This window comes from Tinamus guttatus, unplaced genomic scaffold, assembly GCF_059628265.1.
Source record: "Tinamus guttatus ecotype Peru unplaced genomic scaffold, ASM5962826v1 Tinamus_guttatus_pri_ptg000026l, whole genome shotgun sequence".
Taxonomy (NCBI): Eukaryota; Metazoa; Chordata; class Aves; order Tinamiformes; family Tinamidae; genus Tinamus; species Tinamus guttatus.
In genome coordinates this window covers 1,960,020-1,985,894 of record NW_028288560.1, presented here as the reverse complement: position 1 = coordinate 1,985,894, position 25,875 = coordinate 1,960,020, and the positions used below count along the sequence as shown (strand labels likewise).

At 68.7% G+C, this 25,875-nt stretch overlaps 5 protein-coding genes across 5 annotated transcripts; 2 read left to right on the top strand and 3 right to left on the bottom strand.

Annotated features, from left to right (window-relative positions):
* Positions 1 to 342: 342 nt before the first annotated feature.
* SEMA3G (semaphorin 3G) lies at positions 343 to 8,970 on the bottom strand. Its single transcript, XM_088526898.1, has 16 exons — positions 8,889 to 8,970; positions 6,678 to 6,838; positions 6,331 to 6,393; positions 4,693 to 4,812; positions 4,529 to 4,619; positions 4,339 to 4,455; positions 4,113 to 4,255; positions 3,655 to 3,769; positions 3,494 to 3,563; positions 2,946 to 3,090; positions 2,429 to 2,660; positions 1,768 to 1,859; positions 1,586 to 1,627; positions 1,274 to 1,499; positions 872 to 1,011; positions 343 to 771 (listed from the first exon to the last, which is right to left on the bottom strand). Exons 1-16 carry the CDS (start codon positions 8,968 to 8,970, stop codon positions 343 to 345), a joined length of 2,268 nt encoding a protein of 755 aa, XP_088383024.1.
* Positions 8,971 to 10,458: 1,488 nt separating this feature from the next.
* On the bottom strand, positions 10,459 to 14,414 carry ACY1 (aminoacylase 1). Its single transcript, XM_088526885.1, has 14 exons — positions 14,306 to 14,414; positions 13,688 to 13,752; positions 12,994 to 13,098; positions 12,718 to 12,812; positions 12,514 to 12,590; positions 12,202 to 12,291; positions 11,823 to 11,879; positions 11,663 to 11,736; positions 11,454 to 11,503; positions 11,188 to 11,332; positions 11,038 to 11,106; positions 10,872 to 10,951; positions 10,730 to 10,790; positions 10,459 to 10,623 (listed from the first exon to the last, which is right to left on the bottom strand). The coding sequence occupies exons 1-14, from the start codon at positions 14,412 to 14,414 to the stop codon at positions 10,459 to 10,461; spliced, it is 1,242 nt and encodes a 413-aa protein (XP_088383011.1).
* A 1,652-nt stretch (positions 14,415 to 16,066) lies between these two features.
* On the bottom strand, positions 16,067 to 17,585 carry LOC148596206 (protein ABHD14A-like). The gene is made up of 4 exons (XM_088526872.1): positions 17,347 to 17,585; positions 16,942 to 17,057; positions 16,375 to 16,610; positions 16,067 to 16,288 (listed from the first exon to the last, which is right to left on the bottom strand). The coding sequence occupies exons 1-4, from the start codon at positions 17,583 to 17,585 to the stop codon at positions 16,067 to 16,069; spliced, it is 813 nt and encodes a 270-aa protein (XP_088382998.1).
* Positions 17,586 to 18,323: 738 nt separating this feature from the next.
* LOC148596205 (putative protein-lysine deacylase ABHD14B) lies at positions 18,324 to 19,244 on the top strand. Its single transcript, XM_088527439.1, has 3 exons — positions 18,324 to 18,531; positions 18,610 to 18,851; positions 19,062 to 19,244. The coding sequence occupies exons 1-3, from the start codon at positions 18,324 to 18,326 to the stop codon at positions 19,242 to 19,244; spliced, it is 633 nt and encodes a 210-aa protein (XP_088383565.1).
* Positions 19,245 to 21,939: 2,695 nt separating this feature from the next.
* PCBP4 (poly(rC) binding protein 4) lies at positions 21,940 to 24,529 on the top strand. Its single transcript, XM_088527431.1, has 12 exons — positions 21,940 to 22,086; positions 22,187 to 22,210; positions 22,288 to 22,320; positions 22,465 to 22,581; positions 22,664 to 22,771; positions 22,850 to 22,978; positions 23,083 to 23,157; positions 23,226 to 23,270; positions 23,379 to 23,454; positions 23,572 to 23,624; positions 23,832 to 24,001; positions 24,199 to 24,529. The coding sequence occupies exons 1-12, from the start codon at positions 21,991 to 21,993 to the stop codon at positions 24,515 to 24,517; spliced, it is 1,245 nt and encodes a 414-aa protein (XP_088383557.1). The 5' UTR covers positions 21,940 to 21,990; the 3' UTR covers positions 24,518 to 24,529.
* The last annotated feature ends 1,346 nt before the right edge of the window (positions 24,530 to 25,875 follow it).

Sequence of the window (25,875 nt, the reverse complement as noted above, 5' to 3'; positions counted from 1 at the left end):
CCCGCAGCGACGTGGAGCAGGGGCGGCCGCGGGGGCGCGGGCTGCTTTAGTGGAGTGTGACCCCCAAGTGACACTCGCACAACACCCAAGTGACACACACACACAACACCCCAGCGACACCCGAGTGACACACACACAACACCCCAGTGACACGCACACAACACCCTCAGCCCCGGGGCTGCTTTATTGGAGTGTGACCCCCCAAGTGACACTCGCACAACGCCCCAGGGGCACCCGAGTGACACACACACACACAACAACCTCAGCCCTGGGGCTGATTTATTGGAGTGTGACCCCCAAGTGACACCCACACAACACCCCAGTGACACCCACACGCCACCCTCAGCCCCGGGGCTCCGCCAGGGGCTGCCTCGCGGCACTGCCGGCATGCCGGGGCCGCCGTCCCTTGGCGCCACGCGCCCTGCCCGCCTTGTCCCCCGTGTCCATGGCGGCGTCGGCGGCCTTGGCGCCCTTGCGGCGTGCGCAGCCCAGACGGGCGCAGTGCTCCTCGAGGCCGCGCGCGCTCAGCAGGTGCAGCACGTCCTTGAACCAGCCCTTGGGGCGTGAGGATTCCGCGGGGCAGGGCGGCCGCGCGGCCTCGTCCCCCCGCGCCAGCCGCGCGGCCGCCACCACCCGCAGCGCCGTGCGGGCCGCGGTCCGCGCGAAGCCGCGCTCCAGCGTCCGGCAGGAATAGACGCCGGCATCGCTGCGGTGCAGGCGCCGGAAGAGCAGCCCGTGCTCCGTCTGCAGGACGCGCTCGTCCGGCTTCACCTGCCGCGCGAGGGGAGACGGAGAGGGGCACGTCCCAGGGCACGCGGGCCCCCGTGCGCGGGGGCTGGCCCCCGGGCAGGGAGGGGGGCCGGGGTCTCACCTCGTCGCGCCGCGCGTCGGGCGGCCTCTGCACGAACCAGCGCACGGTGGCGTGCGGCGAGCGGGGCGCGCACTCCAGGAAGGTGCTGTTGTGCTCCGCGCCGTAGAGCACACGCTCCTCCACGCGCTCCGCGTCGTCCGCTGCGCCCGGGCAGGACAGGGCTCAGAGCCGCAGCCCGGGCCCTGCGGCCGCCCCGCACACGGGGTGGCCTTGGCCCCTTCTGCCCCCACAGACACCCCTGTCATGGCCACAGCCCCCTCTGTGCCCCAGGGACCCTTGGGCACCGCTCGCCTCAGTCCCAGGCTCCCCAGGACGGTGCTGGCGCCATAGGAGCAGGACAAGGGGTGCCTTTGTCACCACCATGAGCCGGGACACGGGGTCCCCATCCCCGACTGCTCTCACCGGTGAGGTTCTGCTCCGGGCACCGGTGCGCGGGGCTGCCCGGGCGCACGTCCTGGCGCCGCTGGCGCCGCTTGCTCGCGGGCTGGTAGCGGGCGCAGGCGGTGCCGTCCCAGGCGCAGTAGGGGTCCCGGGCCAGGCAGCACTCGGCGCAGGCCGTGCCGTAGCCCTCGCAGCGGTGCAGCCGCACCTGGGCCACCCCCGGGCTGGCGCCCACGTAGAGCGTTTGCTGGGGGAACGACGCGAGATGGGGACGATGAGGCGGGAAGCGGGAGGGCTCGGCCCGGCCCGCGCTCCCACCCCGGCTGCACTCACGCGCTTGACAGAGATCTCCATCTGCGTGATGGGCACGGGCGTCTGCGGGGAAGAGAGGGCGTCAGGCTGCGCCCGCCCTCACCCTGAGGGCCTCAAGGGGCATGGAGGAGGTTGGGGCTTTGGGAAATACAGGGAGAGCTGCTGTTTCCAGCCCCCCCTCCACCTGGGGCAGCACAGGGCACCTTAAAAACCTGCAGTTCCTCCAGAACGACTTCGTCCATGGTGGCCGAGTCTGCGTTCTGCAGCACCACGACCTTCAGCACCGAGCCGGCATCTAGGGAGAAGCAGGAGGATGGGGCATGAGGCTCTCACCGCGCTCGACCAGCCGCGCGGCTGCCCCTGAGCAGGGCGCTGGGCAGCCCTGGGCTTTTACAAGACCCTGCACAGCGCGAGGTCTCCAGCACCCTTGGGGCAGCGCTCAGTCCCATGCCTCGGTGCCTCCCTGCTGGGGCAAGGGCTGGGGTCAGGCAGGTGGCACACGGGGTCCCTCCGTGCATCTGCTATGAACCTCTGGGCACTCATCCACGCAGCCTCTAGAGCCATCTCGAGCAAAAACTCTCACATGGCTTCAGCCTCAAAGCATGAGGCAAAATAAAAACCGATGGAGCTGGCAATGCCACTTCCCTGAGCAGAGCGGAAACACATGGTGCTGCAGAGCATGAGGGGCAGGAGAGGCAGCAGGTGATGCCCACCTTTGGCAAAGTGCAGATCAACTCAGTAGGTTTTAGAGGTATTTCAAAGAAAATCCTTCTCAGGGATTTTCTTGCTGCACTGGAGGGCGGCCGTGCCACCACACCCAGCAGCCCCACGGATGCCCCAAGGACCATCCTCACACGCAGCTACCTGTGCCAAGGAAGAGGACGTCATAGTGCCCGTCCTCGGCCTCCACGCGGTCCACAACAAGCTGGCGCAGGTGGTGCTGCAGGTCGGTCTTGACCAGGAGGGGCCGGCCGTGCCGGGGGTACACGGGCTTGTACATGAGCGGGTGAGTGCGGGCGAAGTGCAGCACATCGTCGGGGTAGTCCTTGGTGGTGCTGTACTGGTGCCTGGGCTGGCTCGTGGTCTTGCTGGGGCACTGCGGGGCCGAGAGCAGCCCCCCTCAGCCTGGCCCTGTGCTTGGCCATCCCTCTCCCACCCTATCCTTGGGCAGGGGAGCTGATTGGGGTCTCCCCATGCAATGTGGGGTTCATCTCCCTCTTTCAGCAGCATGTCCCTGGCAGTGCCAAGGATCCTGCAGGAACCCCATCCCACATCACGGATTGGGGCAAGACCAGCTTTATCCCCCAACCCCAGCAGCCCCGGGGGTCAGGAGGCTGTCCCAGACCACCCCGTGGTGCCCCCCAGCCGGGGAGCTGCTCACCACGCCAGGCCGCGGGTAGGGCACCCGGCCCTCGTAGGCGGCCCACTGGTGCAGGGGGCTGTCCCGGTGGGCGAAGGGCCCGTTGAAGACGTCCCGGATGTCGGCCATGCGGTACACGCAGACGGCAGAGCCCCGGAAGACGTGGCTGGAACGGGATGGCGAGCAGCGCTCAGCAAGCCCCAGCCAAGCCCAACTGGCCAGTGAGCCACCAGCAGGCCCTGGGTGCTCCTTGCCACCACAGAGAGGCGGATCTCACACATCTCAGGGAAAAAATCCACTCCTGAGCATGCAAAACTGCGCATGGATAACGCCTGACCACGGCCAGTGCTTGCGGAACACTCTCCTAACATTAGATCCCAGTGCTGGGATGCTCCTGTCCCCCAGCACGGGAACAGGGCACCACCAGCCCTTTCTGCCCCGCGCATCTCCACACACTTGTGTTGCTGCTTGTCTGCTGCTGGACGCTGTCTTGTGGCAGCTCCTCACGGCCAGGAGAGACGTGCACTGAGGCCGGGCCCTCACCTCACTGTGGAAGCTGGGCGACTCACCTGACCGTGCTGAAGAGGGCGAAGATCTCAGGGTTCTTCTCGTCCTTCGTCCTCAGCAAGAAGACGTCCTCTGGGGAAGAGGAGCCCCAGCGCAGCGTTTGTCACTGCCCCAGGCAGAGCCACCATGAGCTCCACAGAGCCACAGCCCGCGCGGCCCTCACCCAGCTCGTCGAAGTGGGTGTCGATGCCGCCGGGGCCTGGCACAGAGCACACCAGGCGGGCCTTGTTGAAGGTGCTCCACTTGTTCACCAGCACCCTCTGTCCCCCAGCATCATTCTGTAAGGATAGGGAGGGTCAGGGCCATCGCCGTAGCCTTGTGGCTCCCTTTGGGAACCCTTGGCTGCACCAGGTCCCCATGCCAGGGCTAAGACCGGGGAACACGTGGGCATTGCAGGCACTGAGCCCTCCAAGCCTGTGCCTGTGTGGCCACGTGGAGCTTTTCCAGCCAAGGATGCAGCCAGCCTTGGTGTCACCTCCCAGGGGACGCTGCAGATACCAGGCCATGCTAACCCCTCGGGGAAGGAAAGGGTAGAGAACGGAGAGCAGCCCAGCCAGGGGACTGTCCTCAAACCACAGTCAGAGAGATGCGGAGAGCCCGTCTCGTGCCCGCGGCGCTCACCACGCAGACCCGTGCCACGCGGCTGAGGACGGTGTGCTCCTTGCCCTCCGCCTCTGCCACCTTCTCCGCGAAGAAGAAGTAGACCTTGTCGTCATCGCGGTCATCACTGTCCGGGATCAGGAAGGCTGCCACGAACTTGGGCTCTGCGGGAGAGCCAGCCGCGTGGGGCAGGGACCCCGCCGGGGCTCCGCACCGGCCCGGCCCCGCTCGTACCCGCCGCCATTACCGCTGAGCAGCCGCTGGTCAGGGTCGGTGCGCAGGGCTGCGCGGGCGCCCATGCTGCGGAAGATGACGGGCTCGCGCGCCAGAAAATCAGCGGCCAGGCCGGCGTAGAGCTCCCCGCCTGCAAGAGCTCCCGCTCAGCGCCGCACCGAGGGCCCCCGGCGCAGCCCCTCTCCACCGGGCCGGCCACCTACCCACGAGGGCGCTGGCGAAGGGGCGGTCGGGCTCGTGCGGGCAGCGACCGCGGCCGCTGTGGGCGCCGGCGGGCTGCCATCCGAAGGCGGCCTGGCGGCGGGGAGAGCGCGTGAGGCGGCGGCGGGCGCGGGGGGCGCCCGGGCTAGCGGCCCACACTGCCTACCTCACCGCGGCGCCCCACGTAGACAAAGGCGCAGAGTGGGTGGAAGGCACCTGTGCCGCAGGCCAGCAGGTGGGTCCGGTTGTAGGGCTGCAGCAGGCGCACGTAGTTGGCGCACTCGGTCTGCGGAGGGTGGCCCGGTGAGCGGTGTGGTGGCCAACACGCCAGCCCTGGCGGCTCAGCACGGTGGCACCGGCCTGCTGGCCCCTTGGGAGCTACCAAGGGAAATTCCCACGCGGTGCCGGCAAAGTCCCAGGGGCCCCGACCGGAGCTGTCCCTCCCCACCTGCTCCCGCCCGGGGAAACAAAGGGAGGAAACACAGGAGCCGGAGAGGCAAGACGGATACCCGGGGCCGTGCCGCGCTGCCGCCCACGCGGATCCGCGGGGAATGGCCCGGGCTGCCCCTCTCCCATGGCGGCAACCGCAGGGATTCAGCGCCTTGTCCGACTGCCTCGCGCCATCCCAGGGCTCAGCCCAGGAGGGAAGGGCAGCTCCGCGACGTGGCCTCTGGCGCTGTCCCCATCCAGCCTTTCTGGGTGACACAGATGCTGTCCCCAGGGCAGGACCCGCTGCTCCTGGCCCCATGTGGGATCACCCTGTGTCTCCTGCTGGAGAAGGCCCACGGCAGAGGGGCTCCCTGGTTATCGCAGACAGAGCCTTAGATGGGGCCAGGTCCCCGCAGTCCTAAGAGGCCACTCGAAATGCCTGGGGGGCCTGGAGAGCTGCGATAACGGCCGGGCCGGAGGCACAAGGTCACGGCCTCAGGGCTCGGAACGGGGAGGAAACCCCATGGCAGAGCGCACGGGATCCCAAACCAGCCGCCCGCAGCGGTGGCACAAGCGGGTGCCAGGAGCTCCGCTCAGAGCCACCCCAGGCTCCCTGTCATTGCCAGCAGCTGCGACACGGGACACATCCAGTCTGGAACCGGCATTCCCACTATCCCCATCAGCTCCCGCTCGGGCACAACCGCGCTCGGCTCTTCCAGGCCAGCGCCAGCCCCGCTCGCCCTCCGCTGTCACCCCCCGCTGCAGGGGCGCGAGGCCCCTCGTGCGCTGGGAACGGGACCGCCGAGCTGCCCCCGGGGGTTCCCAGCCTCCCTGCTGTTTATTTTCCCTTCACAAAGAGCCTCTAAAATAGCACGTTAAAAAAAAAAAAAAACGCTTTGGAAAATAAAGACCGAGCCTGCCCCCAGCCTGGATCTGTTGGCGAGAGCTTGCAAAATAAACATGCCGAGCGGGACCGGCACTCCCGGGAGCAATTAGTCTGGGCCGGGGGAGCCGCGGGGGCCTTCCCCGCTCTGCTCCTGTTTCGTGTCAGGGCGCAGGGGACTGGGAGTAATTGCAAAGGGGGATAAGGTTTGGGGGGACGGAGCCGTCAAACCTGACCGAGCTGCAGATTTCCCATCGCCAGGGCATGGCCAGGACGAGGCCAGGCCCCGTGGCTCGCTCCCACCTCGCTCCGGGCATGGAGCAATCCCCAAAAAGCAACTAGAGCAGCAGCTGAGGTGGCCCAGGCCACGGCCACATGGACAAGGACAAAGAGCCATTGAGGAGCTGTGGTTTCCCCTGGCGCTGGGTAGGTGCAGGAGGAACCAGGCAGCACCTGGGGCCCCCCAGGCAATGTGGGGCAACAGGGACTCACCACGGGGTCCTTTCCCTTGCGGACACACTCCTCCGTCTGCCCGGGGCCAGGCGGCCAGTGGATCTGAAACACGGGGGAGACAGGCGCTGGGCTGCGAGGCACTCGGTGCAGCGTGGCACCAGCGCGGGCAGCTTGGGTACACAAGCCCTCGACCCCGTTGCGGTGACCCGGCGCGCCGACGGCGCTTCGGTTCCTTTCTGCCCACAGCATGGGGCAAAAAGACAACCCCAGGGGAGCGGGCAGAGGGAGGCGGTGAGCCAGCGCTCAGGAGGGCACAGGGCTCTGCCACTGAGCCCCGGCACAGCTCGGTGCAGGAGGGGGCGGCTGCGGCAGAGGGGTCTCCTCACCTCCTTGGCGTTAGCGCCGGGCCGGTCCAGGCGAAGGGAGTAGAGGGCGTCCTTAGCACCCACGAAGAGCCGGTCACGGTACTCGTCCAGGTAGAGGCAGCGGAAGCCCAAGGGGCCGCGGAGGCCCGAGAAGAGGATGGAGCGGTTGGTGCTCAGCAGCTCTGCCGGGCGGGGGGCAGCGCGTCAGGTGCCGGCGTCCTGGGGCGCCGCACAGGCGGGCTCCAGTGTCGCACGGGCTCCGGTGCCGCGCGCGGGACATGAAAGGGAGGGCGCTTATCTGCGGGCTCCGCTGTGCCGGGCCGTGCCGAGATAAGGGCGCTGCCCGGGGCTCCACGGCCACGGCGGGTTCAGCCGCGCGGGTGCCAGTGGCGGACACAATAGCAGGCGCCCGGCCAGCGGCGTGGCACACAAAGAGCCCACGGGTGCTGGCCTCGCCGTGGGCACCGCTCCCAATTGCCGACCTCGGCCCGGCACCCGCCCGGCTCTGCCGGACACCACAGCGGTCCCATGGGGCTGGCTGGAGGCTAACGCGCCCTGTGCCCCCTGTGCTAGGGCATGGGACTCTCCCCACAAAGCTCCCAGAGCAGCAGCTGAGGTGGCCCAGGCCACGGCCACATGGACGAGGACAAAGAGCCATTGAGGAGCGCGGCTGCATCCCAGGATGCCCCCATGCCCCTCAGGCACCCGTCCTGGGATGGCGGCCAGACGGCCCCAGCACCCATGCGCTGTTTGGGTCCAGTCCCTGCAGAGCAGGTGGCACCAGGAGCAGCCTCTGCTCAGGTTGGTTGTTGGGTTATTAGCAGCTTGGGGGCTGCTCCATCCGCTCTCTCTGGCGGGCACCCTGTGCCCTCCCAGCTCCCCATCTCGCCAGGCCCGGCCCAGGAACACGCAGCCATCTCCTCCTATTCTTGACCGGCAACGATATTTTTTCCAGCCCGCAATAACAGCGGCCAAGGAAACGGCTCCGTTTATTGTTTCGGGCAGGGCTTTCCCACCCCCCAGCCCCATGAATTCCTACTGCTCCTCATCTTACACCGGCCCCATGCTCCCTCCCCATCCCTGCTCCAGGGAGGGCAGCACCCTGCTCCCCTTGGAGCAGGGAGGGCTCCCCAGCCCTGTCACTCTGCAGCCACCGGCTGGAGCGGGGCTGTTCCCTGCTCCAGGAGCAGCCCCGAAAGCCTCCGCATCCCGTGCTGACACGCTAAGCAAAAGCAGCTTTCCATTTCGTCAGCGCTGCTTTTTGAGACCATTCACAGACTTCTGATGGTTTTAATTGAAATTTTCATTTTCCTTTTTTTTCCCTCCCTCTCTCTTTCATGGAAAAGGCAGTGGCAGGACTTGTTCCATGAGAAATCTCAGCTTCTGGTTCCAATTTGGATGAAGAACAGAATAATCAGCTCAAAAGGAGCCTCAAAACAAGCTCCTTTCCCACAGGAGCTGGGAAAACCCAGGCAGCCCCAAGGGGCCGCTCACCCGACTGTGGCGGGTGTCTCCGCACCCGGATGGAGGGCACCTCACGCCCGGTCCCTGCGCGCCAGGCCCCAAAACCAAGTCCTGCCACCGAGCCACAGTCTAGGACGGCCCAAGGGAGGCAGGCAGCCCGTGTCCTAGCGTCATCTCCCACCCGTGCTGCTCTCTCGGTGTCCCAGCACAGGACACTTGCCTGTGCAAGCCCCAGCGAGCAGCTTTCACCCACAGCGGCTCCCCAGACTGTCCCAGCTCCCATCCCTCCTACAAAGTGGGGGATGGCATTAGCCAACGGCTTTTTAAAGCCAATGTCACCGCTTTTACGCGGCGTGCACAGCCGGAGATGCTCCAGCCTCCCCCTCAGCTGTCACGTTTGGCTGAACTCAGCAGTGACGCCGAGCTAGTGGAGCAGGGAGATGCCAGGAGCCCGAATAATTAAAAGCAAACACTCCCCGTCCAGAGGACCCCGCTGCATCTGCCCCCCGCACCTCAAAGCGCAGCCCGGGCAGGGGGAGCCGCCGGGCGCAGCAGCCCCCGGGCCGCGGGGCAGCGGCAGCGCCGTCGGGGCGGCTCCCTGCGCCTTCCTCCTCCTCCGGGACCAGACGCGGCTCCCGGAGCTGCTCAGGAGGCGACCGGGGCAGAGCTGCCCCCGGGTGCTGCCTCCCGCCCGCCGCAGCCCCGACGGCAGGTGAGGCTCCCGCCCGCCCCGTCCCCGTCCCCATCCCGTTCCCGGTCCCCGCTCACCGCCGTAGGGCAGGCGGAGCCGGGGCAGGCTGCGCCCCGCGGCGAGCAGCGCTGCCCAGAGCCACCAAAGCGCCGCCCGCATCGCGCCGCCGCTGCCGGGCCGCCCCCGCCGCGCGCGCCTTTATGGGCCGCCCGGCCCGCCCCGCCCGGCCCGGCCCGGCCCGGCCCGGCCCCCGCGCCCCCTGGGCTGCTCCGTGTCCCCGGCCCCTGCTCCGTGTCCCACGGCCGCTCAGTACGAGACATCAGAGCAGCCACGCGGCGGCCAGGAGGCTGCTTTGCACCCTGGGGAGGGGCGCGGGCGGTCTGGGTTTTTGACGGGAGATTCAAATCGGTTTCTTCCAGCCCTGAAGCTTATTCCTAGGAAAAGAAAAGTGCCTGAAGAGCCCCAGGTTTTCCCCGAGGAGCCCAGGCACGTGTGGACGCGCCAAGTGCTCAGCATCCCACACGCGGTGGGGACAGAGCTGCAGGCCAGGCCACCCTGCTGACTGCCCCCCAGGGTGCTGAGGGTCCCCAGCCTCCCCCCAGACTTGAGGGGGGGGTAAGTCCCATCCTGCCTGAACTGCTTCCTCCGATGACTGTGGAGATGGGAGCGGGGCTGCTCCCAAAGCAGCCCTGCAGCACGTGCCACGCACGGTCCCTTCTTCTCTCAGGTTGCAACTAAGAGAGGAAGAGCGGAGCGGGGCCGAGCTGCGTGGGGAGCGCGGTGCCCTTTGCCCTGCACGGGCAAGCCCCAACGGCAGCCGGCCCGCGCCCGCGCGGCTCGCGGCAGCTCTCACGGAGGAGGAGGCAGGAGCCGGCCCCGCCGCCCGTGCGGTTTTGCAGCCGTGTGCAGGAGCCGGGCTCCTGCAAGCCCAAACACGGCCCTGGTTATGTGAGGGCCCGCGGTGCCATCTGTGCCAGGGCCCCTGTGCAGCTGGGATGCCCCAGGCCGGCAGCACTGCATGCAGAGCCGTGGCAGCTGCCAACAGCGGGGAGCAGTGCGGGGCAGCTGTAAGGGCCAGGAAGGAGGCAGCTCGCGGGCAGCGTAGGCAGGTGAGGGGAGGCTGCGTGCCCAGGGAAATGGAGGCCGCGTGCCCAGGGAAGCGGAGGCTGCGTGCCCAGGGGCCGAGCACGGCCACTCCTGGCCCCCAGGGCTGGGGAACCGTGCCCTGGTGAGTTCTGGCGAGTTCTGTCGTGGGGCACAATTAACCCCTGGAGCACTGGCCATACCCTGATCAGCTCCAGGATCTCATCCTCGGCAGCAATGCAGCTGGTGCCAACTGTCCTGTTTCCCAGCCTAGCAATCCCCTGCTCCCGCCTGGAGGATGTGCTGGGGCATAGGCAGGAGCTGAGCAGCACCGGACACAGAGCCCCCCACCAGCTCTGCTTATCACGATTTATTGAGCAAAGGCGCACGGGGAGGACGCGGGTGCCGGCTAACACTGCTCTAGCATGCGGCAGCCCCGGGCACAGGAGGGTCCCTGGCACGCGGAGCTCCCCGTGCACGGTGCCCGCGCCGGGGCAGCCGCGCTGCTCCCGTCCCCTCGGCCCTCGCGTCCCGCTTAGGTCGGCGCACACGGCACCCGGCAGCTCAGGCCTCAGCGGGCAGGGCGGGCACGGAGGCCAGGGCGGGCAGCAGGCGGGCGTAGATGTCGATGCCGCGCAGGAAGACCTGCTCGTTGAGGAACTCGTTGTGGTCGTGCAGCAGCACCGGCGTGCGGGTCATGGGCGAGAAGCCGATGGCCGGGTGTCCCACCTGGGGTGCACGACGGAGGGGGATGAGGCAGGGGGCGGCGCTGCCCTCACCATGGGCAAACGGAGGCGTGGGGCAAGGAGAGGGGAGCAGGGAGGGAAGCACTCACCGCGCGGATGTAGCGGCTGTCAGTGGCCGCTGGGAAGATCTCCAGCTTGAGCGGCAGCTTCCTGCCGGGGGAGATGCCGCGTGGGTGCCCCAAGGCTGGCAGGGACCCTTGGGGACACCCCGTCCCTCCCTTTGCTACGCACATGTCCCTGCAGACACCGCTGAAGGCTTTCCACCACGGGTCCGATTCCTCCGTGGACGTGATGTTCTGGTCCATGCACTTCTACAAAGGGACACAGGGAGGTGCCGGGGAGGGGGCACTCAGAAGGGGACACTGCAGGCAGAGTGCGGGTCCCCGCCAGCCCTCACCTGTATAAACTCGTAGGTGACGCCGTCCCCAGCAGCATGACACCACGCTGCCACCTGCTCCTCAAACGCCTGTGGAAGGACCACAGGAGAGGGGTGAGCGGGACAGCCCGGAGCCTGCTCTCTGGCCGGGCCGGGGGGCATCGCACCCACCTTCAGGTCCACGGTTGGGGGGATGCGGACATCGAAGCCGACTGTCATCTCCGAGGGCACCACGTTGAAGGAGACACCCCCCTCCAGCATGGTGAGGTTGAGCGAGGTGACGTCCCCCAAGGTCAGGCCTGTGTCAGATTTCAGCCTGGGGGGACACAGGGGAAAATCACCCTCTGCCACCGCAGGAGTGGGCAGGGGGCTCCCCAAAAACACACGCGGGAGCCCAAGGAGCCCAGACCAAAGCGGAACCGGTGTCCGTTTCCTACCTCTGCTTCTCACTCTCCCGGAATGCCAGGAAGGAGGTGATCACCTTGTGCTGGGGACACAAAAGTGCAGGGTGAGGTCCCAGCCCTCCTGCCCCACAGCTGCGCTAGGAAAGCCCTGGAGCAACGGGGAGCCCACACAGTCCCAGCGTGGGACCCACCCCAGCCCTCACGCTTCCCCCGGACTGGCACCCGGGACACCCATCACTTACCATCTTCTCGGCCGCCGTGTTGCTGATGAAGCGGGAGCCGTGGCCGGGGCTGCCCAAGCACTTCACTTTAATCCCTGCGGCACCGGGAGCGGAGGCTTGGAGCACCCAGCACCCCACGCACCCGGCACCCCGACGCTGCGGTGCCCACGCGTGTACTCACACCAGGGGCTCTTCTCGCCATAGAAGACGCTGAAGGTGTCGGAGGCACTGGCCAGGCCTGTGGCGGGCATGGAAGGGACGTAAGTGGGGCACACAGGTACAGAATATGTCCTCTTGCCCCCAGGCTCTCCGCACTGCCGCCCCCTGCCCTGGCACCAGAGATGGAGCAGACAGGAGGTGGCATTTTCCTCCAGGCTGGTGCCAGCAGGGAAGGTGCCAGGCCAGAGGTGGGAAGTGTTGGGGAGTCCCGAAGGGACCCCAGGAGCTGTGCCAGGCGCTCCAGGGGCGATGCAGAGATGCAGAAGGCTGCACACCATGAAGAGGCAGGTCGCAGAGCCCCGGCTGTGTCCTCGTGCCCCGGCAGCCCTGCCAGCCCTCACCTTCGTCCAGGGCGAAGCCCACGTTGAGTGCCTTGAACTCCGGGCGCTGCACAAACATCTCCATGCCCTTGTGGCCACCCACCTCCTCATCTGCAGAGAGAAGCCCACCGTGGCTGAAGGACCCAGCGCGTCCCCCGCTGCCAGCACGACCCCAGCCTCCTTCATGAGGTGAGCTGGGAAGCTGGGCAGGCTGGCAAGGGGCCCTCGGGAGCCAAGGGAGCTTCTTGGGTGCCCAGACGCCACGGTGAGGGGTGCACAGACAATGTCACCCAGCTGCCCACCCCCTCTCTGTCCCTCTGAGCGGGGACTCACCGGGCACGAAGGTCAGGTGAATGGTGCGGGCAAAACTCTTCCCCTCCGCCTTCAGCCTCCGGATGGCCTCGAGGTACCTGCAGGGCAGAGTGTCCCTGGGGTGCCCGGGCATGGCATGCTCAGAGCCGCCCCACACCGGGCTGGCAGGTGGCAGGAACCCCCTTTCCCCTGCTGTGCACTGCTGGCACAGAGCCCTTCACTCACTGTATGGAGACGCACTTCATGTCCTGGGCACCCCGGGCATAGATGTTGCCTTGAGAGTCCTTAATGGCTTCAAAGGGCGGGTAGGTCCAGTGCTCCTGTGGGGACAAGGAGCACCAGCTGTGATGGGCACCATGGGCACCACGAGGGCTTTCCCTCGACGTGGCCCAGCCCCGCTGCTGCAGGCGAGCGAGGAGAGACGGCACCAGCCAGCAAAGCCCCCTTCAGCCAGGACCCCCGCCCGACCCGTCCCCACCACCCTCAGCCCGTCCCCGGCACCTCGAAGACCGGCACGACGTCCGTGTGGGAGTTGAGCAGGATGGAGCGCAGGCGGGGGTTGGTGCCCGGCCAGGTGAGGACCAGCACCACGCGGCCCGGGCACACCTAGGGGGCAAAGGCAGGTGTCACCTGGGCCACCTCTGGGACCATGAGCCTGGACATGGCCACCAGCAGCCAAGAGCTCCCGGATGGGCTTCAGACGGAGCCATGGCTAAGGAGGGGGACAAATCCATGTTTTCTGTTCCTGGCCCCTGGTGCCAGGCAGAGCCGTGCCCTGCCAGGAAGGAGGGACACCTCCAGGCAGCGTGATCCTGCCTGCTCCCTCATTAATCATAGCACAGGGAGCCATAAAGGTCAGGGGGACCAGCCCAAAAATAGAGCACACAGGGAGCTTAAGGGAGCGCTCGGGTCAGTGCTGGATTACAGGGAGCGGGATCCCTTGGCCTCACTCCCAGAAGGTGCTTGGGGATGGTCACGCTCACACAGGGCTTTCTGATCCAGGGGCTGGCCAAGCCACCATCTCCTCCAGGACAACGGCGCTAGCCAAGAGGGGGATGCTCAAGGCAGGGGGACACATTCCTGTCTTTGCTGAACTCCGTGAGGAAGATGTCGCGTGCCAGCATGTCCGGCAGACACTGGTCTCCCAGGCAGAGCCTTTCCTGGAGCAAGCAGCGATGGGCTGTCCCTCTCTTACCTCCACTTTCTGGCTGGCCAAGCCCAGATCGGTGCCAACGCGCTCCAAGAAACGCACGGCTGCATCTGGGGAGGACCAGAGACATCGAGGGTTAGGTGGGATCTGCCTCCCCTCCCACTGCACTTGCACAGCCCCAGGGAACCCCTGCGCACTCCTAGGCCAAGGAAAGAGTCATCCAGAGAGGGCAGATGACCAAGATGCTGATCCCAAATAAATGGCGCTTCAGGGAGAAGACGGAAATTGGAATGGGAGAGAAACCTATGGAGGGTCATTGTGTAGGACAACAAGCATCTTCCCAGAGCAGGGCAGTGCAGAAAGGGGCGGCAGGCGGGAACCACGAGCACATCTGGGTTTGCCGGAGACACCCTGGCAGCGGCCCCCACCAAAGGCACCGGCGGCAAGATAAGGCACGCAGGTGCTCCCCGCCGCTGATTAACACCGGGATCAAGGGCGCTCCGGCCCCAGTGCTTGGGCCCCCGGGTCCAAAGGCCGGAGCCGCAAGGCGGAGGGGACGGCCCGGGGTTGCTCCCCACCTCGGTCCTCCCCATCTCTTTGCCGCCAGAGCCCGGCAGCGCCGGAGCGCCCGGGGGCACAGCGCCCGCGGCAGCGCCTGCTCACCGTAGTCAGGCTCAGGGTGCACGGTGTTGATTCGCAGGTACTCCCGGAAGAGTGTGACCGAGGGCTCCTCCGAGGCCCCTGCGCTCTTCCCCGGCTTGCCGGGTGCCATGTCAGGCGGAGGATGAGGGCTGCAAGCTCTGGGGGAAGAGCAAGGAGCCGGTTAATAACCCACCGGCCCCGCCAAAGTCCGGCCGCGGGCTCTGTCGTCAGAGAAACGAAGCAGGACGGGGCAAAGTCCTTGCCGGCGGCTGCTGGGGGCCAAGGGCTCCTCCGTGCCCGGGCCTGCTCCTCCGGCGGCAGCTCCTGCGCCGGCATCTGGGCAGGACGCGTGCAGAGAGCTGGTGTGTGCGGGGCACTGGGGAGGATTATACGGGCACCCTTGCTGCCCATCTTTGGGTACCGGCTGGGGGGCAGGAGGGAGGGAGCCCCCGCAGCTGCCCCATAGCACTCAGGTGCTGTGCCCAGGCACATGGAGCCCCTCTGTGCCCCGGGGTGATGGAGGTGGCCAGGCTCGGGGGAGGGACCATGGAAGGAGGGAGGGGACTCAGGAAGGGCAGGATAGGCACAAGGAAAGGTGCAGCTGGGGGTGGGGGGACACAGGCCCTGGGGGGACGACTTGAGGAGTGGCCTGGGTGGCACTGGGTAGATGGGGGTGCAGGTGAATATGGGGTGGTTGGGGTGCATGAAGGTACATGTGGGAAGGTGCTGGGGTGCCGTGGGTGAGGGCACAGGGTTAACAGGGTAGGGGACAAGGGGACACTGGGTACGGTGGTTAGGGGTGCTAGAGGGACTCAGAGGCACCATGGTTGGTGCCCAGGGGTGTTGGGGTGCTACGGGGTGAAGCACAACGAGGTGCAACAGGACCTCCAGCGAGGGTGTGTTGGAGGGGTGCGCATGTATCATGGTAGGGAGGTGCAGGGGTGCTGTGCTCAGGGGTGCAGGGGGCCACAAGTGGTGCAGGGGCACCCTGGTTATGGGTGCAGGGTACACAGGGGTGCTATGGGTGTGGGTGTAAGGGTGTCATGGCAGGGTGCAGCGGGGACATGTTGATGCACAGGAGCAATGCACACGACCCGGGTATGGGTGCAGGGGGGTGCACAGGGCTCTAGAGGTGCAGAGAGTCGCATGGGTGCTGCGGATAGGGGTGCAGGGGCACCACGGGCAGGGGTGCAGGGGATAGGGGGGTCTAGGAACGCCGGCCGTGCACGGGGAGCGCGGGTGGGGGCTCGGGGTGGTGCGGGGTGTCGCGGGGGGAGGTTGCTGCACGTCGGGGCTCGGGGACACCGCGCGAGCCGGGCAGCCCCTGCCAAGGGGGCGACTCGGCCCGGTGCGACGCGGCGAGCGCCCCGCCACAGTCCGGTCCGCCTGGAGCCCGGCCCGGCCTGGCCTGGCTCGGCCCGGCCCGGCCCGGCCCGGCCTGGCCTGGCTCGGCCCGGCCCGGCCGGCCCTACCTCCGCGCCGCTCCCCGGCGCCCGCTCGCCTGGCGCGGCCCGGCCTGGCCCGGCCCGCTCCCCGCTTCCCGCCCCTTTTCCGCCCCCGGGCCCGCCCAGGGGAGGCCCGGGCTGCCGGTCACGTCGGGGCGGGACGAGCCGGGTCCGCGACGCCCGCGGAGGCAACGCGCGCGTCCCGGCACCTGCGTTTATTGACCTGGTGGTGGGGCCCGGCCAGCGCCGGGGACACCCGCCCCCGGAGACACCAGCAGCCCGGGGACACCAGCAGCCCGGGGACAGCGGAGCCCGCAGTGTCTCTGAGCACCCGGCATCAGTGTCCGTCCAGGCGTGGGGCGGCCGTGGTCCCGTGCGGGCCCAGCTGCCGCAGGAAGGCCAGCAGGGCCCGGTGGAAGTCCTGGGGCCGGTCCACGTAGCAGGCATGGCCAGCGCCGCGCAGCACGGCCACCTGGTGCCGCGGGAGGTGCCGGAGGCTCTGCAGCGCCCGCGGGCCCAGCCCCGCGTCGCCGTCGCCGTAGAGGATCAGCGTGGGCGTCTGCAGGAGGGCAGAGCCACCGGGCTGGCGTCAGCGGGGCTCGGCAGCCACGGGTCCCACCGCCGTGGCCCCTGCGGAAGCCATACCTGGAGCTGTTGGTAGCGCTCGGCCGCGTGGTCTCGGGTGCCGGCGGGCGCGATGGGCACAAAGCCGGCCAGACGGGCACCCCGTGCCAGCAGGAAGGGCACGGCGAAGCGGCCGCTCATGGACGGGCTGACGAGGACGGGCCGGCGCAGGGCCAGCTCCTGCAGGACATGATCCAGGAGGGCCACCCGGCCCCACTCCGTGGCCACCGTGTCGGAAGGTGGTGAATCCCCGTGGCCTGAGTGGGGTTGGGGCAGGCTCAGCACCAGATGGAGCCTGGGCAGTTTTACAACACCCAGCACGTGCTGGTGCCCTTGCCTGGACCTGCCAACCCCATTCCAGCACATGGTGGCACTGGGGGGGAGCCAAATTGGAGACGTGGGTGACAGACTGGCCCAGTGACTGGCCCAGCTCTCCAGAGAGGTCCCACACAAGCTCATGGGCAAGGGAGGCTCAGAGCTGCCTGTGCGATGTCTCCTGAGCCTGGCCCAAGGGATGTCACCCTAGTGCAATCTGCAGGACACCACCGAGCGCAGGGGATGTCACCCGAGCCCAGCGTGCGGTCCTACCCGGCAGGTCTATGGCGACGGCGCGGTAGCCTTCCTCAGCCAGCAGCGCCAGCGTGCCCAGGATCTCCCATGTCTTGGAGGTGAAGGCTTGGCCGTGCAGCAGCAGGACGTCCGGCCTGCGTGGGGAGGACACGTGCCAAGGCTGCGGGCAAGAGGTTGTGCCCACGGGAACCCAGCTCGGCCTGGGGCACCTGAGGCCACCAGGGCTCGTGAAGATCATGGATCCCAACCCCTCTCCTGCCACCGTGTGTGACTGGGTAACCCTGACCATGATGGATCCACTAACTCACGTGGGGCAGCCCCAGCAGGTGCCACTGCCCCCACCACAGATGTGAGCAGGGAGACCCATGTGGCCAAAGAGGGTCCATCCCCAGGCCCAACATGGGAGCCCGAAGGTAAACTCACCCACGGGGGCTGGCGGTGCCAGCGGGCCAGGACACGGCCGCCTCCCTGTAGAAGATGGCTGGGGTGCCCGTGACGGTTCCCGTGCGCACGAAGCTGTTGATGTGGTGCTGGCCCTGCTCCTGGCCCGCCGTGCCGCCCGCGATGCGCTCCTGCCACAAGGCCGGCAGCAGCAGGTAGAGGACGAAGGTGATGAGTGCCCCAAGGACCAGGAGGGCCGGGCGCCCGCGCACGAGGCTCATCCCGGCTGCCTCTGCAGGAGGAAGGACGTGAGGGCAGTTGGGGCCGGGCCGCCCGGTGCTACCCGCACTGGCAGCAGCCCCGACGTGGGGATGTCCAGCGTCCCTGCCCTTCCTCTGCACCCCACGGGGCTCTATTGCCCCATGGCACCCCAGAACAGCCTGTGCCCCGCTTGCCCAGCCCAGGCCATGGCATGAGCTCCTCAGGCTCAGCTGAGGCCCCACGCAGCTCGTTGCACAGCTCGCAAGCAGCCGCCCTTCCCCAGGCACCCGGCCCCGCACCAGAGCGGTGCCCTCTGTGGCCCAGGGACAGGATGGGGTGAGTGACAGCTGTCAATCACGGGGACAGCTCGTCACCCCCCACCCCGCAACAAAGGGATATGGTGTCGCCCTGGTGAGTGGCAACCCGCCCCCAGCACAGTCGGCAGAGGGACAGCAAGATGCCAGGAGCCAGCACCAACCTGCCCCGCAGCATCCACCGCGTGGGACGCCCCGGCCCTGCCGCCGCGTCCCCGGAGTCGGCAGGCCCGGAGGCCGCCGTTCCCAGCGCCCCGCGCGGCACCGCCGCAGCGCCCGCCTAACCGCTAGGCGGCCGGGCCGACTCCTCCGTCACAGCTGGGGGAGGGCAGGAGGGAGGCTGCCGGCCACCGCAGCGCTCGTCCCCACCCCGGGCAACCTTTGGACCGCGCAGAGGCACCGCTGCCCGCCGGGCCCGTGCCAGGAGCCCCGGCGGGCCCCAGCATGGCCACCCCACAGCTCACCGAGGGCACCGTGGCGGTGGACGGGCAGAGCCTCTTCTACCGCGAAGCGGCGCCGGGCGGGCAGAGCGCCAGGCTCACGGTGCTCCTCCTGCACGGCATTCGCTTCTCCTCCGACACCTGGCTGCAGCTGCAGACGCTGGCCAAGCTGGCCCAAGCCGGCTACCGCGCTGTGGCCATCGACCTGCCGGGTAGGGCCCGGGGCGGCGCGCGGCGCCCGCTGGCACCGGGCACAGCACAAGGCGACGTCTCTCTCTCCTCCGCATCAGGGCTGGGCCGCTCCAAGGATGCGGCGGCCCCGGCGCCCGTGGGCCAGCCGGCGCCGGGGGCTTTCCTGAAGGCGGTGTGGGAGGCGCTGCGCCTCGGCACGGCCGTGCTCGTCAGCCCGTCGCTCAGCGGCATGTACTCGCTGCCCTTCCTCCTCGAGCACAGCCGCCTGCTCAAGGCCTACGTGCCCGTGGCACCCATCTGCACCGAGAAATTCCCGCTGGAACAGTACACGCAGATCAAAGTAGGGGAGCAGGGAGGGCCACTGGGGTTTGGTGGCAGGGGGGACACCAAAAGCCCAGTTATCACGGGAAAGGAATGTGATGGCAGGTGGTGGAAGGGAGAGGGGGGACCGGCACAGCAGCAGCCTGAGCCCTGCCTGGCAGCGTGGCAGGCAGGCGCGGGGCGCGTGTCCCCTCTGCGGCTGCTCAGCGCGTGCTTCCCCCCCCCGCAGACGCCCACGCTGATTGTGTATGGCGACCAGGACGCGGAGCTGGGCCAGGTCAGCCTGGCCAACCTGCGGCACCTGCCCGAGCACCGGGTGCTGGTGCTGCAGGGCGCGGGGCACGCCTGCTACCTGGACAAGCCCGACGAGTGGCACCGTGGGCTGCTGGCCTTCCTGCAGCAGCTCCAGTGAGCACGGGCGGGCGGTGCCAGGGCCCACGGGGGGGCCCTCCTGTGCCCATGCCGCTCCACTGCTCTGCGGGGGAGCCACCCGCGCTGCCCGCTGCCTCGACACCAAATAAAACCCCAAGCTCTGCCATGGCCTCCCCACCGCCAGCCTCCTCTGAGCCCGGCCTCCTCCATCAGCCTCCTCCTACTGAATCCACCCGCTTCCCTGTAGCTCCACCTGCTTCCCGATGCGCCCGCCTCCTTCCCTGCATGCCCACCCTCTGCATGTCCAGTGCCACCCATGGGTGCCGCCTGGTGAACCAGCGCCCACCTGCTCCGTGCCGCTTTCAGGTGGCACGAGCGATGCAGCCCCTGTTTGCTGCCCCTTTGCCCGGCGCTCGCAGGGCTGCCCGGCAGGGGGTGAGTGCCCTGGCAGCTGGTCACAGGAGCCTGGCACAGGACACCTGGGCCCCTGCTCGGAGCCTGGGACAGCGGCGCAGCAGTGCCATGGAGCCCCGCTGCTCCCAAGGGACACGTTTGGCCACCGACCTGTCCCCAGGGTCAGGCACCTGTGACCTGGGGGGCTGTTGCCAGGCCCTGCCTCCTCCTCACCTTCCTCTTCCTCCTTCTCCTGCCCTGCCGCTGGCACAGGGCCAAGCCCGGGATAAGCTGCAGGGGCTTAAGAGGTGACCGCCAGCCCCGCGCGGTCCCCTGCCCGTGGCGGTGGCGCGCGAAGCGCCCGAGGGATTGACCAAATCAGCGGCCGCCACGAGCAGATGGGGAGGCGGGAAGGACAGACGGAGGGGACGGAGGGACGGGCGGACGGAGGGGGCCAGCCGCCTGCCCGCCACCTGCCTCCCTGCCGGGCGTGCTAAGCCGGGCACCCAGGGCACAGATGGAGGCCGCGGCGGGGCGCCCCCCGCCCCCCGGCCTGCCCGCCTTGAGCCGCTTACGCCAGGGCCGGGCGGATTTAGCGCCGGGGGGGCCCGCGGGGCAGCGCCAGTCGCTCGGTGCGGCGCGGCAGCGGCGCGGGGCTCCTGCGCGCGGCACTGCCCGGGAGGTAGGAGCCGGCCCCGGCATCGGCCGCGGGAAGGGCTGGGGTGGCGGGAGGCGCGGGCAGAGGGTGCCCGTCCCCCACAGGGTGCCCCTGTGCAGGCCCCAGTGCACTCCCCGTTGGAACGGTGCCCCCTGCGCCCAGTCTTGCTCCGTGCGGGCCGGCCACGAAGCATCCCAGGCCTCCCGCGTGCCGCTGGGCCGGGATCCTCCGTGGGGCGGCGAGAGGGTCGTCGTGGGCCTTGGCATCGCAGTGCTGGGCGCCCCGTGCCCGGTGCCCGTGCCGCGTCCTTGAGGCGGCGAGTGCTGCCAGCTGAGCGGCTTCCAGGAACGAAGCGCAGTGACAAAGCGGGGCGACGCGAGCCAAGCCGGGCGGGGGGAGCGGGCCGGCGGGTGGCAGGAATGTCCCCAGCGGTGGCAGATGGCCTTTCCCAGGGTGCATTGTTCCTGCCAGGGCCTCTTATCCGCTGTAATAGGATCCCGCAGGGAGGGAGGGATGTGGGAGAGGGGAAGAGCGAGGGGGGCCCCAGCGCACCGGGGCGGGGGCCGCGGCGCCCAGCCCGGCCTGCCGAGCGCTGCATTGTCGCGGCCCTGTCGCCGCTGTGGCACTGAGCGGCCGCCAGCCCCGCCGCCGCGCCGGGCGCACCGCAGGTACCGGGAGCGGGGCGGGAGCGGGCACCGAGCGGCAGCGCCGCGCTGCCGAATTGTCCTGCCGGTCCTCGTGCTGCTGGCCTTGAGGGTGGCGGGGTGGGGGTCACTGTTTGGGGGGGTTGCATAGCAATGGGTGAGGGGGCCACCTGCTGCCACCACCCCATTGCTGCCGGCAGCGCAGCCCTCCTCCTCCTCCTCCTCTTCCTCCTCTCTCCAGTGGGATCTTTTGTTCCCGCCGCCTGCCAGGACCATCCAGGTGCCCCCATGGACTCAGCCCCTCCTGATCCCCCCGTCCAGGGCTTGGGAACACTGCAGAAAGGAGCTTAAGTAGAGCTACCCCCCTGCCCTCCATCCCCATGCCAGGGGGGCTTCCCAGCATCTGGAATGGGTGCATTCCCCCCAGCCCCGGTTCTCCAAACCGCTTGCCGGGGAGGTGCCGTGAAATCGCATCCTGTCCCCTCTGTCTCAGTTCCTAAGTCCCTAATACCCCTGAGCAGGGCAGCCTTGGGGGGTGCAGGGCAGCCTTGGGGGGTGCACGGTGCATGGGCTCGCCCCCCATGGAAAATGTGCCACAGCGGCAGCCGTTCTGCCGGGACCCAAAACAGCGTGTCCCCCCACGCCGAACACAGCCCGTGCTGTGCCCCCCCGGCCAGCGCGTCCGCACGGCCCCCGCAGCCCCAACACGGGGGCTTTTGTTTCCCGGGCGCTTGGCATCGCTGCCGGGCGGCCCCGCGGGATGCGGCGATGCCGCCGGCCGGGCGCGGACGCCCACCCGGGCCGCACACACGGCGATTGTTCCCCGCGGAGCCCGGCACGCAGCGCCGGAGCCGCCCCCGCCGCCAGGCCCAGGGGCACCGTGTGGCACGGGGAGGGGTCCCTGGCTGGTGGCAGTCTGGGCACTGGCGGGCATCGTGCTGCGATCTGTGCGGGAGATGGCCCTGCTTCCCTTCTCCCCAGGCACGAGCGCTCTGAGGGCCGCGTGTTGAGGCGGGGGGGCTGCTCCGGACGCTCCCAGGGACAGGCGGCACCGCGGGGCCCGGCCGGCCCCGGCGCCGAGCCTGCTGGCCATGGCGTCACCGGAGGGGCCGAGCGGCGCGGACGGCAGCCCGGACGAGACGGAGCTCAGCATCACCCTGACCCTCCGCATGCTCATGCACGGCAAGGTGAGCGCCCGCTCCGCCGCACCGGGCCTTCCCCGCGGGCTCGTGGGGGCTCCATGGGCTCTACCCTGCTCACGGGGCTGTGCCCGTCTCTGCTTTACAGGAGATCGGCAGCATCATCGGCAAGGTGAGTGCCGGGGGTCCCGGTCCCGCCAACCCCGGCGGCTCCAGGGCCTCACCAGCTGCTCCCTGCTCTTCCCGCAGAAAGGAGAGACCGTTAAGCGGATACGGGAGCAGGTAGGTGGCACCGCGAGCTCCCCCGGGGACAGTGCGTCGGGCACATCGGGCGCAGGCAGGAGCCGAGGGCAGCCGAGGTGGAAGGGCAGGGAGCAGGGAACGCAGGGTCCATCCCCCCCGACCGGCGCGTGCCGCCGTCCCCAGAGCAGCGCCCGCATCACCATCTCGGAGGGCTCCTGCCCGGAGCGCATCACCACCATCACCGGCTCCACTGATGCTGTCTTCCGTGCCGTCTCCATGATCGCCTTCAAGCTGGAGGAGGTAGGGAGCTGCCCCCAGCCCTGGCCGCCCGGCCCGGCTCCCACCGGCACCTCTGTGGCTGATGTGGTGTCTCGCTCCGCAGGACCTGGGCGACGGTGGGGCGCCGGTGACGCTGCGCCTCGTCATCCCCGCCAGCCAGTGCGGCTCGCTCATCGGCAAGGCGGGCGCCAAGATCCGGGAGATCCGCGAGGTGAGGGCTGGATGCAGGCGGTGGGGCAGTGGGCGCCGCGTGGCTGTGCCTGCCCAGCCACCCGCCGTGTCCCCGCAGAGCACCGGGGCGCAGGTGCAGGTGGCCGGTGACCTGCTACCCAACTCCACGGAGCGGGCGGTCACCGTCTCGGGGGGCCCTGACACCATCGTGCAGTGCGTGAGGCAGATCTGCGCCGTCATCCTGGAGGTACCGCGGCACCCGGCCCTGCATCCGCCTTGTCCCCTGGAAGCACCCAGGGCACTTGGCCTCCTCCCACCCCATCTCTCACCCCTCCTTCGCTCCCTTTCCAGTCGCCTCCAAAGGGGGCCACCATCCCCTATCACCCTGGTCTCTCCCTGGGCACCATCCTGCTCTCTGCCAACCAGGTAAGGGGCGGCAGGGCGGCCATGGGGGGGTCCCCGTGCAGCCCCTGCTGACGCCCGCGTCTCCACAGGGCTTCTCCATGCACGGCCAGTACGGCGGCGTCTCTCCTGCGGAGGTGAGTCCTCCTGCGCTGGAGGCGCCAGGGCAAGGGGCAGCTGCCATGCTGCCCTCGCTCGTGACCCCCTGCTCTTCCTCCTCTTCCTCCTGCCCGTGCGCCACGCAGGTGACGAAGCTGCAGCAGCTGTCGGGACACACGTTGCCCTTTGCCTCACTGGCTCCCCCAGCCTCCATGGTGCCAGGTGAGTGCCTCCTGGACGCCAGGGCCCCTCCGGGTTCAGCCCGTGCAGCGCTGGGCACGGTGGGGACGGAGCAGCTGGGGACACCTAACCCTGCCTTGTCTCGCTTTCTCTCCCCAGGGCTGGACAGCAGCTCCCAGAGCAGCTCCCAGGAGTTCCTGGTGCCCAATGACGTACGTGCAGGGCTGACAAGAGGGTGGGGGGACCTGGGGTCCTTCCTTGGGGACACTGCAACCAGCCGGCCAGGGCAGTAACGCGGGGCTCCCCCATCCCCTCCCCGGCCTCTGCCTCAGTTTCCCCACTGCACCCAGGCGGGATGTGCCCGCTGCCCACCCCTCGAGGGGCACCCCGGCCCCCTCAGCCCTCCTCTGCCCTTGCAGCTCATTGGCTGCATCATCGGCCGCCACGGCAGCAAGATCAGCGAGATCCGGCAGATGTCGGGCGCCCACATCAAGATCGGCAACCAGACAGAGGGCTCCAGCGAGCGGCACGTCACCATCACGGGCTCACCCGTCAGCATCACCCTGGCTCAGTACCTCATCACCGCCTGGTCAGCGTCCCCTCCTCCCCAAAAAAGCAGTTGGTGGGAGGGTGACAAGGGGCGACAGCTCCCCAGGGTTACCCGCAGCGCTGGGTGAAGCCAACGTGAGTTGGTGGGCGGAGGGGCTCAGGTCTGCAATGAGGATGAGCACTGCGTGTCCGTGGACAGGGTGGGCACCTCCCCATCCCTCTCTCTCGCTTTGCCAGCTTAGAGACGGCCAAATCTACCTCCCCGGGGCCGCCGGGCCCCGGCTCCATGGACCTCGGCGTGGGCTTCTCCCAGGCGCTGGCGCCGGGCTCCGGCGCGGCCCTGCCCGCCGTCGCCGCAGCCCCGCCGGCGCTGCTCGGAGCCCCCTACACCATCTCCCTCTCCAACTTCATCGGCCTGAAGCCGGTGTCCTTCCTGGCGCTGTCCCCCTCCTCCATGGCGGGTCCCAACGGCAGCACCGCCACCACCTACACGACCAAGATCTCAGCGGCCAACGGCACCAAGAAAGCCGATCGGCAGAAGTTCTCGCCCTACTGAGCCCCTCTGCCGGGCGGGCACAGGAGCCCTGGGGGCCCTCCAGGGCCACGGATGCCCCCGGTGCCCCCTCTGCCCCAAGGAGTCCTCACCAGGGGAAGGCAGGAGGGTGCTTTGGGGGCAGCCCTGTCCACGCTGCTGCCCCCCAAAGCTAGGAGCTGCAGTGGGTTAGGGGCTGCCCGGCCTCTCTGGGCTCCCCTTTCCCTGGCTCTGACGGCAGGGGGGCTGGCACCCACCTTTCCCTCCTCCAGCCACCTCCCGGCAGCCCTATGGAAGCGCTGGCCCCGGATGGAAAATGCTGTATATATATAAGTCTATATTTTTTCCTCCTTTGTAACTTATCAACGGTTTAATAAAAAGATAAAATTTGCCAGAAAGAAAGGAGCCATTCCCCTTGCCAAGTAGAGACCCTCCCCTGCCGCCGCCTCCGGCAATGCCCCTGGGAGCGGGGGCCGGACACGGTGGCCCCACAGGCGTCCCCACGGGTTGGGGCTGGCCCTGCTCCAGGCTCTGGGGTGATGGGAGCGGAGGGGAGGCAGCGGCTCCATCCCCGCGCAGGGCCCTGCAGATAAGCGCGGCCTTATCAGCCCTGGGAGAGGCGCCCTGTGGCGGGTGGGTGCCGGCCCGGCCGTTGCTACGTGCCAGGGGATCGTGCCTGCTGCTCCCGGCGCGGAGGCTCCGTCGTGCGGGTGCAGCCCCCGCGCGGCTCCCCACAGTGCCGGCCCGTGCACGGCCCTGGCCGGTGGCCCGGCTTGGCTGGCACACGAGTGCCGTGGGCCACGGCTGGCCGTGTCAGTAAACAGCCCGGCATTGAATCACCCCAGCAGCCTCCTCCTCGGGCACGGCGGCGGGCAGAGCGCTAGGGGCCACCGCCACCCTCGCCGGCAACTCCCCGCATCTCATGTCCCTGGGTGATGGGGAAATCACAGATGGGGACAGCGCCGCAGGCCCCTGGGAGCTCCTCTGGGTTACGTGAGCTCCTCGCCCGGGGTGTTAGTGGAGGGTTAGAGGCGGCCTGAGGACAGCGGGCTCCGCGCTGGCGCCTTCCCCGCGCCGCGCTGGCATTCCTGGGGTTAGTGGTGTTAGCTGGGGCCGTCGCTCCTGGGCTGGCTGCGAGGAGCCCCCCTCCTTCCCTGAGGGCAGCCCTCACAGGGATCCCGCTAGGTCAATGCCAAGCGCAGGGACCCCATCCCTCCACCCTCGTATTAGAGCCCTGCAGCTGGCCAGCTTGTCCTCCCCACGGCCCAAGGAGCCTGTTCGGGCTGCGCTGGTGACGCCAGAGATAGTCCCAGCACAAGGAAAAGCCTTGGGAGATGGAGACTTCCCAAATCTGCTGCCTTCTCCCAGGTGAAGAGAACCAG